Genomic DNA, 17826 nt, shown 5'->3' on the forward strand with positions numbered 1-17826 from the left:
AAACAGTGATTCAGTTACTGTTCTTGCATCTGGAAACCATTTATCCATTGCTGAGGACAAAGTTGCATTGGTAGGTTTCGCTGTGAGCTGTGATTTGGTGCTCCCCTGTGATGGACTGATGCTACCTGAGAGGGATTTACCTTGAATGTCACTGAAGAAAACTCTTCCAGTTCATCAGTCTTCAACAGGGGAACCCTCATTAAGGAAAACAGCTTGAGCAAATAGCAGCTGTCAGTGTAGTGGGATGCAGCACACAGCTAAACCAAAGTGCTCCCACTTGTGCCAGTGCTGCTGCTGGCTATCTGGCACCACACTGGGAAGCGCCTGCAAGCCATGCCCGTGTGTGTGCAGTTACCTTGGAGGCGATTGAGTAAGAGTGTAAATGCATGAGGTTTTCCTCTGAAGAACAGGTGGGGTTATTAGCATTTTTACACAATGTTCGGAACAAGGAAGAGCCCCTGCCAGCAGCTGGTTGGTTTAGCACACGCTGCAGCTGCTAGTGAGACATTCAGAGTAAGTTTCATTGCAACCTGTGAAAGGTGGAGGGTTAGAGCACAAGACATCCAAGTGCTTGTTATTCCATGCAGGTTTCTGAATGCAGTGTTATTAATTGCAGGTGTTCTCTTGGTGCCATGTGGCCCAGAGCTGAGATTCCCTTCAATGCACAGCAGGAGGCTGAGGACAGTTCAAAGGGCAGCTCTCTCCATAACTTCAAATTAAAACGAAAACAAATAAAACACTGCAAACAGCCCATGGTATATCATTAGATAATGGCACTTCAGCACCTGAACAGGTACAGCAGGTCTAGGCAGAAATCCACACCTTAAAAAATGAAGAAGTGCCTGCCATGTCAGCGACAGGACGGCTGCTAATGGCACAGTGTCTGTCAGTGCTGGACACGAGCCATGCTCAGCACACAGAGGTACTGCTGGTGCTTTTCAGCAGTGATGCAGGGAAGGGCTCATCACTGCCCTGCCCCCCAGGTCACCTCCTGCTGCCATCAGAGCCAAAATCTGCTGCAGGGGGTGGGATGGGTAAGAACAGGTTGTGCTCAGCTGTAGGAATTTGTCTTTGTTGGTAACATCTCGCCTCACTGTCACCAACAGAATCACTGTGGTAAGAGTGGGTCAGCAGAACTGCTCCTGTGTTCTGGCTTTTTCCTTCCATGTACTTTCTCTTCTCCTATGACCTGAAGGTCAATAGTAGCACTAATCCTTAAGAGCAGAGCAGTGTAAATCTACATGTCTGCCTCCAACATATCTCTTGTGCTGGGCTCCAGCAGGAGCAGAAGGACCAGCAGATGCTGTCCCTGTGAGCTCTGATGGCCTGGCAGCCCAACACGAGTGATGCACAGGATGCAACCCAATCACTTGTTCTGCCTTGATCTTGCTGTTTTGTGATCTTTCTTGAGAGGGGAGTTGGGTAAAAGAAGCAACAGAAGCTGCAGAGGATGCAAGACATGCATTTGTGAACTGAATTGCAGCTTCTGGGATTTGCTGCTGGAAAATGGCTTGGAAAGGACAGGTCCCTGATGTGTGTGTGTGAGCAGGACAGCAGTGGTGGTAGGCTGCCAGGGAGGGTGACCTGAGCAGAGCTGGCCGTAGCCCTATCCAGTGTCACCAGGAATCTTGTCCCTTGCGGGGGGAGGAGCATTCAGTAACCTGAGCTGTGCTGGACCACATCAGCTGCACTAAAATAACCCTGGAGAGGTGACCGGCACTCAGACCTGGGCTGTGCCCTCAGTGTGCAGCTGGGCAGTCGGTGCCCAGGTGGCAGGGCTGACTGCAGTGGCTCTGAGCACTCGGCTCAGCCCTGGGCTCCTGCAGCCTGGGCGCCCTGCTGGGTTTCCTATGACTACCACAGGGAAGTTGTAGTCCTCAGATGGGTTTTGTGGGACCCAGCCAGTGTGATGCCATCAGGTATTGCACAACGTGCTGGTTGGGCTGGTTGGGTGCAAGGGCCCTGCGGCTGTGCCGGCCTTGTGCTCTGCAAGCACAGCTCGGAGGTGTGGGTTGTTCTGGGTGTGCTGCACAGGTATCTCCTGAAAACATGAATGAGGTGTAGTGCTTATGTATGATGTGGTTACTCAGCTTTTGTGAGCTGTAGCTTGGGCATAACCCGTGCTTAGGTTCAGATGAGCTTCTGTGCTCTCTGAGGAAGGGCTGCTCTGCAGGGAATCTGGGCCCGGCGGTCTCACAGCTCCCACACGCCTGGGATCTGGCTGAATTACTCAGCTCCTTGTTGCTATGTGCATGGGAATAGCACAGCCTGTGGTGCTGTGCCACAGCTGCCAGCTGTGTGCCCCACTGTGCAGCCTCTGCGCTCCATCTCCTTGCGTGAAGGGACATCTCCCTGCACCTCTTGCACTGAGGATTTGATTAATGCTCTGTTCCCTTGCAGTACCTGCAGGTGCAGGCTGCCACCCCTTTGTGCAACATGCTAAAGGAAAATAACATGGGCCCTTCTAAATTCTCCTTATAAGGCCAGCAGGCACTATTTCCGAGCAGCTGGCTCTCCACTGCAGCAGGCCCCTTCCGTCTGCATTTTCCTCTCTAGACAAGCTCGTTGCCAGGCTGCATGTGATGAATCATGGCCTTCTTTCTGCACTTACCTCGATGTGCAGCAGCGCTCGCCTTCCTCCCATGCTCCCACTCATGAACACACACTAAGGAGAGGAGAAAAAACCACAAAGCTCCATGAGATCCATACCCTGTGCCACCCTCCTGTGTCCCTGCCCTGCACAGGCAGCACTCATGGCTGCAGGATTCCCAGTGCCATCACTTCCCGAGCCCATGAGATCTCCCACAGTGTATTTATAGCTCACTGTGCTGCAAATACCCATGGGGTGTCCAATTCCCTGCCCTGGGTTGGTGCCAGCGGGACGGGCTGAGCTCCCCCTAAGCAGCACTGGGGCAGGGGCTCAATGCTGCCCTCAGGGTGTTGGTTCCTTGCTGAAAGCTCCCAGAGCTGTGCCATTGCCAGGGTCGGTCACCGAGTAGGGCTCACGCAGGATCTTCATCTCACCAGATGTATTTCTTTGTGTCCCATCAGGGTAGATCTAACGAAGGCTGTAAGGGAGAGATAACAAAGCGTCGGTGCTGTATTGCATAACAAATCCCTGCAGAGTGCAGGTACTACCAAAATGCTCCAAAAAAAAGTCCAAATGTGGAGCGTTTGCTGGTGGTGATGCCTAAAGGAGCCTACGTCTGTGCAGAGGTAACTCTTCTCACTGTTTTACAGCAGCTTCCAACCAAGGCCTCTTCAGGGCTCCTCGTAGTGTGTCAGGTGCTGTGGAGGTGCAGATGCCCATGCACAGAGATGGGTCAGTGCTCGCTGGGGACATCTTGGCACAGAGCACTGCACTCAAGCTTTGTGCTTTAACTTATTGCTGTTCAGAATAGCTCTGTTCTATGAAGCATCAGGGCTGTGGCTGGTCCTGTCCTGCTGCCCCTGCTGCAGGGCTGCTGCATGGTGCGGTGGTACTGGAGATGCTGGTCCCAGCAGCAGGGTATCCCCCAGCACTCCAGGTTTTAAACTCATTTCATCTGGTGCTTGTTAAAGTCACTACAAGAAAATAGATGAAGGCTGTGAAATAAGAGGCTCCAGCTACCGCTCTTGCAGGCAGGTGCACACTGGGACCAGCAGCACGGCCATGCACTGCTCCTCTGGCTGGCTTGAATTGGAGCGCTTTCCTTGGACAAAACGTTCCAGCTTTAATGAACAAAACCAAACTGGGATCATCCAACCCCAGTCCCCTCCTCTGATGTCACTGGTACCCGGTGAGTCATCCTGCGTTGCCATGGTGATGCGGTGATGCTGCCTTGCCTGGGGAGCAGAGGCGGCCGAGCTCCCCCCCAGCACTGAGCCCCCCACCCTGCCATGGGCTGCCACACTGCGAGCTGCTGCCCAGGGCCCTCTGCCACCACTGAGGCTGACAAGATGCCAGCGGATGCCAGTGGTAAGTCAGCACTGCTGGGGGTTTTGCTGGCTGTAGGGCACTGTAGGGCACTGATGGGATCCTATAGTGGCTGTCTCCCAGCAGGATGGAAAGGACACCTTAGGGGCATCATCTAAGGTCGTCCTCTGCAGTGTGACCCCCCTTGTTGTGCTCCTGGCAGCCCTATGGGCTCGGGACGCCAGTTTCCAGCAGTGCTCTCAGCTGGCCCCGAGAGCAAAGAGAGCCAGCACAGAGCAGAGGGTTGGGGTCTGCATGGGGACTGTGCCAGCGGTGTTGGTCAGGCATAGTGGGAACAGCAGAGTCGTGTTTCAACCCATCCCTGTCTGTTCAGAGCCGTGCTGTTAGCAAGTTTGTTTCTTTAACCCCTGGCGTGTGCCAAACCCTTTGTACGTGACTAAAGGTGCTGCCTTGCTCAGGGCATCCCGGGGCGTGCTGACAACCCTGCAGGCCCTGCAGTGAGGGGACGTGTTGTATATCCTTGGGCATCTCATCCCTGCTGGGGAGTGCTGTCCCACTGCTCAGCTGCTGTGTGCCGTGCTGATGGTGCTCACGGGTGCCTCCGTGGCTTTGCTTTCTGCTCAGGTTGGAGTTTTGCTGGTCATAAAGTTCTTGCTGTAAATAGAGCCTGGATAAGCAGGATTGAGATGTTTCAATTGCTCTGACTAATTTTCACATTAACGTATTTCTCTAGCTACAGGTTTAATAGCATTAAAGTGCAACATGTGCAAGCTGGCAGGAACCCAAGGGCGGGAGGCAGTTCGGGTTTGTTTTGGCACGTCTGGAGATGGGAGCAGAGGGAAGGACAGGGCTGCCAGGTGAGGAAGGAGCCCTGCAAGCCTGGTAAGCCAGGAGCTGCATCCAGGAAAAAGAGCTGGATAGGCGCTGCGCCCCATCATCATAACAGCTCAACTCCATGCGCGTTACCTTCAAAAGCTGAATGAATGGAATACAGTACTGCGGTCTAAAATTAATTGGTTTCCCTTAATTAAGTTAAAAACGTTACACATTGCGTGTGGTTCCCCAGCGCACACCACTGTTGTGTTGCACATTCTTTATGATTACGGAACTGAATATAAGTAATTTCTGATAACTGCATCGTGCCATAGAAACTGTTCCTGTGTCGTTGGCAATTATGCTGAAGTGACTGCTCTGTTGCTAAGAATAATGCCCCGCTCCCTCATCTAAAGGTTGAATACATGATGCACTGTCATGGGATCTATTTTGTACCAGGGAGAAAAAGGCATCAGAGCAGCAGCTGAGTAGGGTTCTGCCCATCACCTCATTTCATCCTCAGCTTATATTATTCTGGCTTCATTCATTCATGAGATGCCTTTTTGACCACGTCTCTGTTAACTTAGTGAATTCAGAGTAAGGCAACTTTATTAAACCACAGAACAGAACACCTCTGTGGTGTGTGCTGGGACGTGAGAGTTAATTTCTTCAGCCTTCTTCTCTTGCTCCTCCTGGGATTGCACGTAAAAGCCAAGAGAGAGGTGAAGCTCTTCCAGCAGAGCCACCCACTCCTATGCTGCAGCTGGCTGGCTGCTGAGTGCTCCCCAGCAGTGCTAACAAGCACACTGGCAGCTGGGTCCCTGTGGGCTGTGGGTTATAAGGCAGCTGGAGGGAAGAGAATGTGCTGCATGAACCAGACCAACGTGGTTTCTCCCTGTTTGCTCAGTGGCTGCACTAAGCCAAGCTTTATGGTGTTGATACTCGGGGTATGGTAAAACCTGGCTTGATTGTGGGTAACTTTTAAGGAGCTGGTGGGGGGAAAGTCTCTCTCTTCTGCTACTAAGTGTGCTTTTCCTGGGGGAAAGAAGGAAGGAAATGAAATATGGGAAACTACTGACCTTTGGAAAGTGTGCTGAGTCCTAACAGAGGAAAGTAAACTGAGCAGGAGTTGAGCTGTGCGTGATACAAACAAGCTTCCCAGTGCATTGAAATTCCCAAGCTGTGGTTCTTTTTGCCCTGGTTTAACACTCGGAGCATTATCTGTCTGGTAAAGACGTTACGCTGTGTCCTCCCCTCCATAAATAGCTACAAGGAGACAGTGAAGCATAGGATCTCCATGCAGGCTCCTGCTCTTTCCTTCATCTGAGGTGCTTTCTGCAGTGCTAAGGCAGAATTCCAAGACACTGTTGGCCTAACTAGAAGGTGCTACTGCTGATTAGTGCCACTGATGGGTCAGCTCTTGATTCCACACCCAGGAAGTATCCCTAACCCATAGGATCCCAGCACACAGCATACTTTACAAGCAATACCTTTGTGCTTTTTACAATATAACCTGATGTCCTTGGGATGACAAGGGAATGATATGCTATGTTTTTATCTCTCATATTGATAAATGAAACCTGAGAGAAGGAACTGAAATCCTAGGCATTCTTCCAGTAAGGCAGAAAACAAGCACACGGGGTTAGCTCTGTTACATGTCATAGGTGTTGTGCTTGAATACGGTAACTTGTCAAAGGTATTACCTCCCATTAATTAATCTCAGAGCTCAGCTGGAAGACAGGCTGTGCAGCAATTGCTGGTTCACGTGTACACCCACTCTGAATGGTTAAAGGATCCAGGAGAATGCTCTAATAAAGATTATTTCATATCGAAAAGCAACATATTCACATTTTCTGGAAGCTTTAAGGAATCTTTTATATGGACTACAGGAAAGAAACAAGTGGCGTGCAAATTCAAAATGGATTTGCTGCTATTGAACTGGGCAGTCATTTATTTTTGCTTGGAAAAAGCAACCCGATGTAGCAATCTGCTGAGGATCCTCCCATTTTAAGTGCAGGCTTTTTATCTTCAGGACAATTTTGAGGATGCTGGGATTGGAGTTCTGGCCAAACTACTTCAACTACAAAGTTTTCCCAGAGATCAGATTCAGCTTTTGCTTAAGGACACACAGATGCCCTAAAGCAGCACAGTTACACAAGGTATTAGCATGAAGGAAGGAGCCACAACACATTTCTTATCTCTGGAAGACAATGATACATAAGTGCAAATCCAAAGGATAGCACTGCATAAAGGAAAGGGGTAGAAAGGTACTAATAAACCAAGGTTTTTGGTTCGGCTGTAGCCTGTATAAGGGTGGCCTTTCCCTTACACTGAGGCCTCCCTTCATGCTTTTTCCCCACAATGTTCATTTTCTTGACCCAAAATTTCCACTTCTTTTTATTTATTCGGTTTCAGGTGTCTTAGTAATACTTGTTTTGCAGGAGTATCCGCCACTCTCTTAAGACATAATTTGTTATTAAGTGTTTCTGACCGGTTTAGCAACCTGATCCATTCTTTATCTACAGCAAAAATATGTCAGAGGAAAAAATAGGGCAGCTTTCTCCCAGTGTGCACCTTCACCTGCTGAGTCAAAGGGCTGTTCTGTTTCTGCAGCCCAATCCACTGCATGAACGAAAACATTCTTCTTGAGTTTAAGGGGATTTGGATCGGGCCTTAATACTCAATCTGAAAACAAGAGCAGCTTGTTATAATGGCAACGTCATAAACTGACGGCCTGGTTTTGAAAAAACACAACTGTATTGAAAACCAAACTCTCCAGAGATTATAAAACAACTGGCAAGTTGTTTGCAAGGGACATCCACTTTAATTGCATACAACCTTGCAATTAAGTAGGCTGGGATAACCTTTGGACACCAGATCATTCTGATGACATCAAACAGGTTGCCTTGCTCTTTGTAAAGATACAGGGAAATGAACGCTGAATCTTAGGACTGATCCAAGTTAATCAAGAATCTGAAATGCTTTTCTTCCACACACATAGCAAGAAACAATGTGTGAGATCCATGACACAAAGTTAGGTAGGAAAAGGTCACTCTGCTATCACCGTGTGTGGCCAAGCTTATCATCACATTCTCACAAGATAGCTATTAAGATAATTCATCGATCCACTGTGTGCATTAGAGACTCAAACCTCTTAATCACGTAACTTCGCTTTTCAGCTGAGCCCCACTGCCAGTAATGAACCTGGTCAGGTCAGTTAATCTGCAGGATCACCATGCAGGGCGAGCTCGCTGCTTCCAGCAGGTATCTGTGAGCTTTCAGGCGGTGGCAGCAGTGTCTGCAGGGCACCCAGAAAGGCTCTGTGGTGGTTGTGATGGTTTACCTACGCCTAAAAGAATATATATCATTCTGTTATACCTGTCAGACATTTCTTGCTGTATCTCATGACACCAAGTGGGTGAACAAATTATTTGCTACGGAACACGCAGGATGCATAAGCCAGTCTTCTGCCTGGAAACCACCTCTGGCATCCTTTGATCAGCAGATAGCAGCAGATCAAGCCCTGGGGGAAGCTGTTCCTAATAACCTGAAGAGAAGCATTGCCAGTGATCAAACATGAATGGTTCCCGTGCGCTGTCTGTGGGTTGGCTGGTGAGGGAGAGGCGCATCCTTCGCAGGACAAAGCAAACATCTGATTGCACTGCTGCAGCAGTTAGCGTGTACCTGGAGGATTTCCTGGTTAATGATTCACAACAGAGAGATGGAAATTCTTTGGCATTTAGATGCTTCTCTGTGCAATAAAGGAGGCCCGAAGGAAACCAGCTGTGCAGTACCGGCACTGCAGGCGCTGTGTGGGCGCCGGGTGAGCACTGCACTCCTGCAGGCCGCATCACCGCAAAGCCCCGCTCCTATCCCTGTGCCTGGGCTCCTCCAGCACCGCGGGATGTGGGCAGGCCTTCCCCACACATCCGCCGTGCAGACGGGAAGCGGTGCAGGAATCCATCACCTTCCTTGACGCCTTCACAGAGGCCCGGTACTGCCGGGCTCACAGCCGTGCCCACGTGCCGCGTAGTGCCGCGGCCGGGCCTGGTGCAGCAGCGGAGCAGCGGAGCTGTGTCCCCCGTGAGGGGCGACGCCTCGGGGTCCCGTAGCGGCGCTGAGGCCTTCCATCCTTCCATCCCGCACGGGCCTCGCCGCGCTCAGGCCGCGGACCCCGCAGGGCCGCGCTCCCCGTCGCCATGGCAACGGTTGCCTAGCGAAGCTCGCGGGCGGCCGAGCCCTCGTTGCTGCGCCTGCGCGGTGCCGGCCGGGAGCAAACCCCGCCTTTCTTCTCGCCGAGCGCGCCGCCGCGCCCGGGCGGGAGGCAGACGGCGGGAGCGCGCACCGAGGCGGGCGCATGCGCGCGCGCGCGGTCCCGAGCGTTGCCAGCCCCGGCCCGGCAGCGGCGGCTGCCTCCCTCCTCCTCCTCTGCTCCCTCCTCCTCCTCCTCCTCTCCCCTTCTCCCCCTCCCGGTGCTCTCCCGGCCCGCACCTCCAGGTCGCGGCCCGTGCAGCGCGGCCTCCCGTCTCCCTCCGCTCCGGAGGACGCGGGGCTCCGCCGGCCGCGGCGCGGGGATGAGGCGGCGGTAGCGGCAAGGTGAGGCGGCGCGGGGCCTGCAGGCCGCGGCGGGGGGGGGGCGGTGGGCTGCGCCCCGCTCCCTCCTCCTCCTTCTCCCGCCGAGGGGAGGGGGCGCCGCCGCCGCTGCCTTCCTCCTCCTCCTCCTCCTCCTCCCTTTCCTCCTCCTCCTCGCCCCGCGCGGAGGGCCGAGCATGGGCGTGCGGGCTCTGTGCTGCTGCGGGCGGGCGCGGCGGGGCCGGGGGCCGCAGGTGCTGCCCCGCGGGGGGTGAGGCCGCAGCCAGGGAGGGATGCTCGGCTGGGGTCGGGGGGCGCGGCCCGGCCCGGCCCGGGAGAGCGGGCGGTGTGACGGAGCCGCTGCCTTTTGTTTTGCTCCTAGATGGTGGATGTTGACGTTGGTGCGGGTGGAGAGAGCGGCAGAAGGAAGATGGATGCCCTGGGTGATAGCGCGGTGGAGATCGTCCCTTTGGAGCTCTATGATTCTGCCAGAGCGAAAATAGCTGCTAATCTACAATGGATCTGCGCTAAAGCCTATGGTATAGGTGAGGTGGCGGCCGCGGGGAGGCACGCTGGGTTTTGTTCTGCGTTTGGCAGCTCCACTCCCCTTCCAGGAGTGGTTAAATTCAGCATAAAACGCCTTTGTCTTAGACATCAGTGATATGATGGTCTGTTCTGCTGGAATATTTATGATGCTCATCCTGGTACCTTCAGCAGAACAATGGAGCTACCTATGTGAGCTGCTGGGAACCAGCAAAAGGAGCAGTGAATGCTCACAGGTTATTGTTAGGAAGGATGCATGTCTCAAAGGTGTGAACTCATGCTTCAGCCAAGCACCTGCCGGCAGCAGCAGGCTCGAGGCCCTCATCCCGTTGTCTTGGCCAAGAGATGCTGGGGCCTTGGTGCTCTTTGTATGCTCTGTTGGCATCCCCAGCTCAGGGTACGCTGCCATTCTGGGTATGTTTTGTTTTGTTGGAACGTGTCGTTGGTTTTAAAGTGAACTGCAAAACAGTCTTATTTGTGATCAGTGGAATTCTTTTATGTCAAAGCCATGTTGCATGAACAGATAGAGTTTGGCGTTGCAGTGTGACATCAGACAGCATGATGTGGGTGGTGGAGGAGTCCTCCTTTCCTAGATGTTGTCATGGGCCAATACAGCCCAACGTGGACAAATTAAGGCTGTTGTACAGCAGAGGCATTTGTGCAGTATTTTCCTAATGTCTGTTGGAATCCCATTCTTGTTTTGAGGCAGATTTCCTTGTCTATTGGGATCTATTGCTGCAGGATGCTTCTTGAGCTTCATTACGAAGGAATACACCAGAGTCCTTGTTTTTGTTTATGCAAAAGAAAACCTACATTAAAACATGTACAAAATCTTGTTTTGGAAAATGAGGTAGCCCTGTTAATCTAAGTCTAATTCGCCAAACTCATAATGTGCTTAATGGATTAGTGCTAGCTTACTTTGTGTCGGGGCTGAAGAAAAGCAGCCCATTCCTGCAGCAAAAAATAAAATGATCCTCGTGGAAATAGTTTGTAAAGTGTTTTTACTTGTCCTCTCATCAGCTCCGTGCATGGTCTCATCACAGTGATGGCTGTGGGGGAAATAGAAGGAGAATCAGTTATCTTCGTTAGTAGATTTTGTTACAGGAGACCAAAAGGTACATGGATCAAGTTGAAAAGTGTGGGAATCTTAGGACAGTGGTGCTGAACTGTTGGTAACACAAAAGAGATAAGTGGATGTTTCTTCGTGTAAATATTTTTCAGTTGCTGGAACTGTTTGTAACGTTTCCTGGGGGCTTTTTTGGTAATGAGAGGTAAAATAAATCCTCCAGCCCCAAAGATGCACTATTTCTGTTATGACTGTTTCAGAAAGAAGCCAGCTCTGGTTTAGGTCTGACTGGTGTGGGTTGTATGCTGCTTTAGGAGAAAGCTTTAGGGCCTCTCATGCCTTGATAGTGTCATCTGGGGCTGTGGGATGCAGGGCTGTGTCTGTAGCTCTGGGCTCAGCTGGCTGTCACAGGTCTGTGTGCACCTCACAGTGTGGACCTGCATGAAATCACTGCTTGGCTTTCCATTGGCTATAAAGGTCAGAGAGGAGCCCCACCTTCTGCAACGGTGTGGTCTCCAGCACAGAGAAGGCTGTATCATTGCTTGCCAGTTTCCCACTTGTGTTTCAGCTTGTTCAGGTTGTGTGTTAACAGGAGTTAAATGCCATGAACGTTAAGAGATGTTGTTGCTGGGACTTCTGGGGTTGTATATCCTGGGTTAGCTTCAGTGCGTAAGGCTTGTGTATGTATTTTCAGGCCTGTGGCCTGTGGAAATGTAGTTTGATTTTGCTCCAGCAGTTGTCATGTGGTAACCATTGCTTTGAGAATAGCATTGCAAAATACTTTAAAAATTGATAAGCCTCTTTAATTCATAGAGAGACGAGCTTAAAGAGGCTTTCTACATGATTATCATTGTGAGTAATATTTGAACCGGTTACTTGTCAGCTCTGTGGTGTTGCTGGGATGCCTTTGGTTTGCTTTAAGATACTGGATGTTGGTGGGTCTTGAGCAGCTCTCAGGAAGTTCTTTTTTTCAGCATAACATCTCACTATGAAGGTGCTTTGGGAGAGAGCTGTGTTGTTCCTCTAGGCCTAGTTCTGGTCAAGCTGATGCAAAAACCCAGCAGTTTGAATATGAAAGCTCTGTCTTATGTTCCAAAGTAATTCCTATCAGATAGGGCTTTCAGCACGACTTTCAGGTGGCCAAGTAAAGAGTTGTGTTAGGAAATGTTCAATTGGAAATGGAGTTTATGAATTGATGTAATTCTGTGCTGTATTCTTGCAAACGCTGCTGTGTATCCTGAATTTCATTTTCATCTGAGTAAAGCTCAGCTTATGCTGAAGTGTGGGAATGGCCAAGAGCAGGAATTAGATTCTGGTGCAGGCTACTACTATTATGTCATTCTTCACTGTAGATTTTACCCGAATCTAAAATTTCCTACTTACTGTTACAGTGTATGTGAATTTTCCATATCAAAGCTGGCATCTAAGTGGAAAAATTCTTCATCCTTTGTTGTTATTCTCAAGGACAAATCAGCGAACCCACACCTGGCATCATTTGGAGCTGAAGCTCTGGTTTGGGATTTGTTTCATTTGATGGTGCATTCCTTTGTTCTCTGCTGCCCATGAGAAGAGTTTTGGGAACCAAACAGCTGAGCGCAGCTCCCCTCTCTCTTCAGCACAGATAACTGCTGCTGCAGAACTCCCTTTTTGCTGTTTGCACAGGGATCCAGCTGACAGATTTGTTTCTGGCAGCGTGGGGCTCCTCCTGCCCAGCTCTGGTGTCTGCTTGTCACAGACGGGCACCGAAGGCAGGATGTACAACCACTGTCCACACTCCAGAAGAGAGAAGGGGATGGGGCAGTGAGGGAGGTGTTTCCCCATTCGCTGTCATCCCTCTCCCTGAGTAAATCTGGATGTGCTGTCACAGATCATGTCACATAAAAATCTGTGCATAAACGTCTGGAAACCTCCTGCACTTCTGAAGCACTGGAAGTCTGTTTGGCTGAGACAGTAGTTTGAAGGAATCAAAATGGGTTGGAACAGAATTGTCTATCTTTTTCATCAGCAAACGTTGATTAGAACCAAATGTGCACTTACTTTAAGGAGTTCTGGTAGCAGTGTGAAAACAGCTCTTAATGCTCAGGAGGTCTAGGAGCAAGGGTGCTGCCAGGTTCCTGTGCGACTTGAGTTCACAGGGTGCTTAAATCCCTTTGAGAGCTTCATCCTGCCCTTGCAGAAGGCAGTGCAGGAGGCTTAGAGCAGCTTGGCAAGCTGTGCTCCTGCACCAGTGCTGTCCCTGCTGTGCTGCCTTCGCATGGAGCGTTTTGTGAAGGTGGGCAACAGCAGAACTTCCGTTTCTGAGGCTGAGTTAAGACTGCATTCGTTTGTGTGTAAAAGTTGTTGCCCAGCATCAGGGTTTTGATGTTAAAACTGAGATAGGGAAGGACTAAATGAGAGTTCTTCTGTGTCACAGTTTGCTGTGAGCCCATGTGTCGTTTCCAACCAGCTCCATAACAAACTTCACTGTTTTTTTAAGTACAGCTGGTAAAATTCAGGTTGCTCAAATGAAGCTGAACTTATTAGGGTGAGGAGCTTTGTGTATGTTACACACTTAGTGCTAACGTGAGCCTGAGGTGTTTGGCCAGATAAAGGCCAAGCACTGCTATAATCCACTGTAGAGGAAGAGCAGGTTGTGGCTTTTCTTGTCTTTGATGTCCTTAATGCTCACCTACTAAGGAAGGTTTTGCAGTACCATAATAACTGCCTGCAGTTACCAGTTGGCACCAGCAGTGTGAAAATGTTTCCAGGGCTGAACTAAGCAAACCCTGTTCTCTCCTGTGTTCTCTCCTCTCCTCTTCCCTCATCTCAGTGAGGTCTGTAATAAGAATATTTTCAAGAAAGCTGTTGTGTTTGGCAGACGTTTGAGTAGTTAAACATTTGGTTTCTTTAACAGGGCAGGTTTATACAAACAGACTATTACCAAGGTGAACTTTACAGGGATGATGATTCTGCAGTTATTTCATTTCTTCTGCTTCGTCCAGGCTTATGGCTTCCTGCTTGATCTAAAGACAGGCTGGCAGCAGGGCAGTCTCTCTCCCTGGCAGTGTACCGCAGCTTCAGTGTGGGGTAGTTTTGTGCCCACATTACATAGATTTCCATGAGTGCTATTAGAGATGACTTGTGGAGTTTATGGTGTGGACTGATGGTTAGAACCAGCGGTAGATGTTTGTATTGCAGTGAAGCTGAGAAGGTGTAGCTTCTGCTTTGTGTTCTGCAGCTCAGCAGACATCCAGGCAGCACTAAATAATTCTGTGAGCGGATACTGATACCAATGAAATCCTACTCAGAATCTGAATGAGCCCCATTCTGTGTACCGCCATGCTTTGGCTCTCTTTCCATGTGAAACCAGTTCTTCACTCATCCAGAGGTAAAATAAGATCTGGCTGGTATCCACTTCTCCAGTTCAAGGGATAAGTCAAATTTGTTCAGATTACAATTTGATAAAGAAAAACACAGCAATCGGGTAATCATCTCCGAGCCAGTGTTTGTCAGTGAGATAGCGAAGAAATGATCCCTACCCTAAAATGCTTCATGAGAAATGATGCAGGTTTATTTTTGAGTGCTTCATTTCTTATGAAAACAGGCAGTACAAATATCTCCCTGCTGGGCTCCATGGGATGAGAGCACTTCAGATTATGTGCTGCTGGGAGTTGGGAGGCGTGATACTGCTCTGCTTCCTTAAGTGCTGGAGATAGCAAAACTGGGCATCTTTGCTCTGCAAGCCAACTGCACGCAGCTAAGCAGCACAGTGTAAAATGAACATGGAATCAGCATCCAGCCAATGCTGGTCAATCTGTGGCAGTTTCTAGTAGGAAGCTGAGGACAAGCTGCGTTGGTGAATGCCCTTTTCCTCTGACAGCTCTGATCATTGCCTGCGTACCATCATTCTGAAGGTGCTGTTAAACCACTGAAAGCTGTCAAAAGACAAAAGGTTCATTAAAAACTGACGGCTGCAAAGCGTGCCTGGAAGTTGATGCTGATGTTTTCCTGGGGTTAACTGCTGAGAAAGCACTTTAGGAGAAGCAGAAGGTGTGTGCGAGCTCTTGGGTAACAAGTAGTAGAGTGGAAGTGGCTTCCTTTTGTATTCAAGATGGTATTGAAGACCTTAAAGTAGGCAAAGAGGGAAAAAAAAAAAGGACGTGGTTTAGCTGTTTCTGATTTGCTCTGGTGGGTTTAGTTAAACTCAGCTGCAGCTGATTATTTTTGGTAGCTGTAGGTTAGCTGGCAGTTGCTCAGAAGGGACGTTTTCATGTTGATTTTGTGGGTTCCATGGCACACGCGTGTAAAAATACAAGTTTTAATGAATGTAGGTTTCTTCACACCTAAGTGCTGTTATAGGTCGTGAAAGTAAAGCATTGCAAAAGGTGCTCCTAGAAACTGGGGCTGGTGTTTTGTTGAAGCAGAGCCTTGGCACGTTGGGCAGTGATGGCAGTGAGAGCTGGGGCACATCTGGGGGTTGCACGGCTGGTGCAGGTCGGGGAGCAGCGCTGTCATTTTAAGGTGGAGCTGCAGGTGTTGAGGGAGAGATTCAGCAGCAGTTCTTGTGATGGGAGCTGGGTGTAGGCCAGAGCATCGTGCTCTGACCAGACCTTGAAAGGAGCCCTTTTGCATTGGTGCAAATGCCAATTTCTGCTTTTGTGGTTGTTTTTTGTTGTTGTTGTTGTTGTTGTTGTTGTTATTTTCTTAATTCTGCAGTTTATTTTCTATCTTCTGGACTTTGGAGTCCTTAAGCTAATTTGATTGAACGCAGCACCAAACTAAAATCTGGTCGGCCCTAAAAGAGTAGGTAATGCGTATGTGTGTGTCAATGAATGTGCATATGTGTGCCACTGCCACGCTTTGTAGGTTGACATGGTCTGGGTTTTGCATTGTGACAAAGGCAACGTGCTCGGGTCCTTCTGAGCAGCAGTGGAGTGCATTGCTGCAATGGGGAAGGGCTGAGTTTTGGATCTTTCCTCAGTCATTAGCAATAGAGGCTCTAGTTCAGTGTTAAATGGCTGTTAAATGGAATTACCTTTCAGCAGCCTTGGATTTCTAGGTCAGGTTGACTAATATTAAGGAGATTAGAAATACTTGAATTTGCTGTCTGTTCGCTCACAAATGGGCAGCTCTGTTAACCAATAGTGCTGATGTGGTGCCAGCGAGGTATTGTTGTTCCTGTTCCCAATGCCTTCAGTATTACATACATGCTGACTGCATATATCTGTGTAACACAGCAGTCAATGCCATGTAAAAGAAAATAAGCTTCTTAATCCTCAAAAACTTCCCAGATCTTTCAGTTTTGATAAATAGTGGCAGTATTGTGTGACCAAGTGTGAGTAGCTGTTAGGACATTATTATAACAGTGGTTCACTATGTATTTTTATTGAAGTGAGATGCACTTTTAGCTCTTATACTTGATAAGATCCTGTCAGCATCTCTTCTTTATATGAACGTTAAGTGCTGCAGCATATGAATGTAGCGTGGCTTATTTTGCAGTTCTGAGATGTTGTGGGTTATGGTTTTTTGAATGGGGAAATGTGTTTATTCTGGAAATGAGGTGAATGAAAGTGAACACGCTGCCAGATCAGTGATCCTTTCAGCTGGAGATGTGCTCATTGGAATGAATGCTTGAGGTGACTTCAGGGGGAGATCTTCACTCTGAGATCAAACTCTGTGTTTGAGCATGACATGATGTTTGGCTTCTCGTAAGAAAACACAGGTGAGGCTGGCAAGTACAGCTGGTGTGGAGGCTCCTGTTCTTACTGCTGGGCTCCAGTGTGATTGCTGAATATGGGTACGAGTATTTATTTTGGGATGTACCTAATTTTAACTTACTTTGCAGCCCTAAATAATACCAAGGAAATCTTGCTCACAGGAACTTTTCCTTCCACTTTGGGCTGTTAGAATTGGCCTGGAGCATTACAACTGTTAGCACTGACAGTGCTCCAGCTAGCAGTGCGTGATTTGAAATGATAGAATTGCTGCCAGCTGTGTAGCTTTGCTGATTAGCAGCAAATGTGCAGATCTTGGAGCTGGTGGGAGCTGGTGTGGGAGAAGCACAGTGTAAGCACAAACCCTTCTGCTCTGTTGCCTGCAAATTACATTCTTACTGATGCACTTGTTGAAACATCTTTGTTTCAGATAACGTCCCCGAGGAGCTGAAGGACCCGTTCTACATAGACCAATACGAGCAGGAGCACATCAAGCCTCCCGTCATCAAACTGCTGCTGTCCAGTGAGCTGTACTGCCGCGTCTGCAGCCTGATCCTCAAGGGCGACCAGGTGGCAGCGCTGCAGGGTCACCAGTCTGTGATCCAGGCACTGTCTCGAAAGGGGATTTACGTCATGGAGAGCGATGACACACCTGTGTCTGAATCTGATCTGGGCTGCGCACCAATCAAAATGGTTAGCTTAATTAAATCCACCTAATGATCTTTTTATTTAACGCTATTTAACATAGTTAGTGGAAGGAAGGGATTTTCACTTCTAGGCCGCTAACCTCGGGAATTTTTCATTGTAAATACAGTTAGAATATATGGAGGTTTTTTTCCTAAAGGATTTTGGTTTTCAGTACTCGTTGTGCTCTTCTTTTAGAGTTCTCATATGGCAATGATCGATTCCCTTATGATGGCCTACACTGTAGAAATGATCAGCATTGAAAAGGTAGTTGCCAGCGTGAAGCGTTTCTCTACATTCAGTGCCTCAAAAGAACTGCCCTATGACCTGGAGGATGCAATGGTCTTCTGGATTAACAAGGTGAAATTTGCTTCAAAAGAAGTGTCTGTTCCTTATTCAATTTCTACAGAGCTTCTGATGGGTGCCTTCTGTCCATCTTTCTTAACTGCGCCTTTCTGTCATCTTTTCTACTTCAAAGAACTGCTTTTGATTATTGTGTTACTTATTCCGCTAGATTATTTTTTGTTACTTGAGGTTAA

General features: G+C 49.1%; 1 protein-coding gene across 3 annotated transcripts in view; it reads left to right on the forward strand.

Moving 5' to 3' along the window:
* Window positions 1-3814: 3814 nt before the first annotated feature.
* Window positions 3815-17826, forward strand: part of CAMSAP1 (calmodulin regulated spectrin associated protein 1) — a 28342-nt gene continuing 14330 nt past the window's right edge. Inside the window, exons 1-4 of one of the 3 annotated variants that reach the window (XM_072352589.1) lie at window positions 3815-3958; window positions 9684-9846; window positions 17034-17296; window positions 17486-17647. In XM_072352589.1, coding sequence (XP_072208690.1) covers window positions 3950-3958; window positions 9684-9846; window positions 17034-17296; window positions 17486-17647 — 597 coding nt within the window. In that variant the 5' untranslated portion in view covers window positions 3815-3949. Of the gene's footprint in view, window positions 3959-9189; window positions 9326-9683; window positions 9847-17033; window positions 17297-17485; window positions 17648-17826 lie in introns of those variants that run through there. The other 2 variants (XM_072352588.1, XM_072352587.1) reach the window with 2 other exon arrangements.

The sequence above is a fragment of the Excalfactoria chinensis genome, chromosome 18 (genome assembly GCF_039878825.1).
Source record: "Excalfactoria chinensis isolate bCotChi1 chromosome 18, bCotChi1.hap2, whole genome shotgun sequence".
In the NCBI taxonomy this organism is placed as follows: Eukaryota; Metazoa; Chordata; class Aves; order Galliformes; family Phasianidae; genus Excalfactoria; species Excalfactoria chinensis.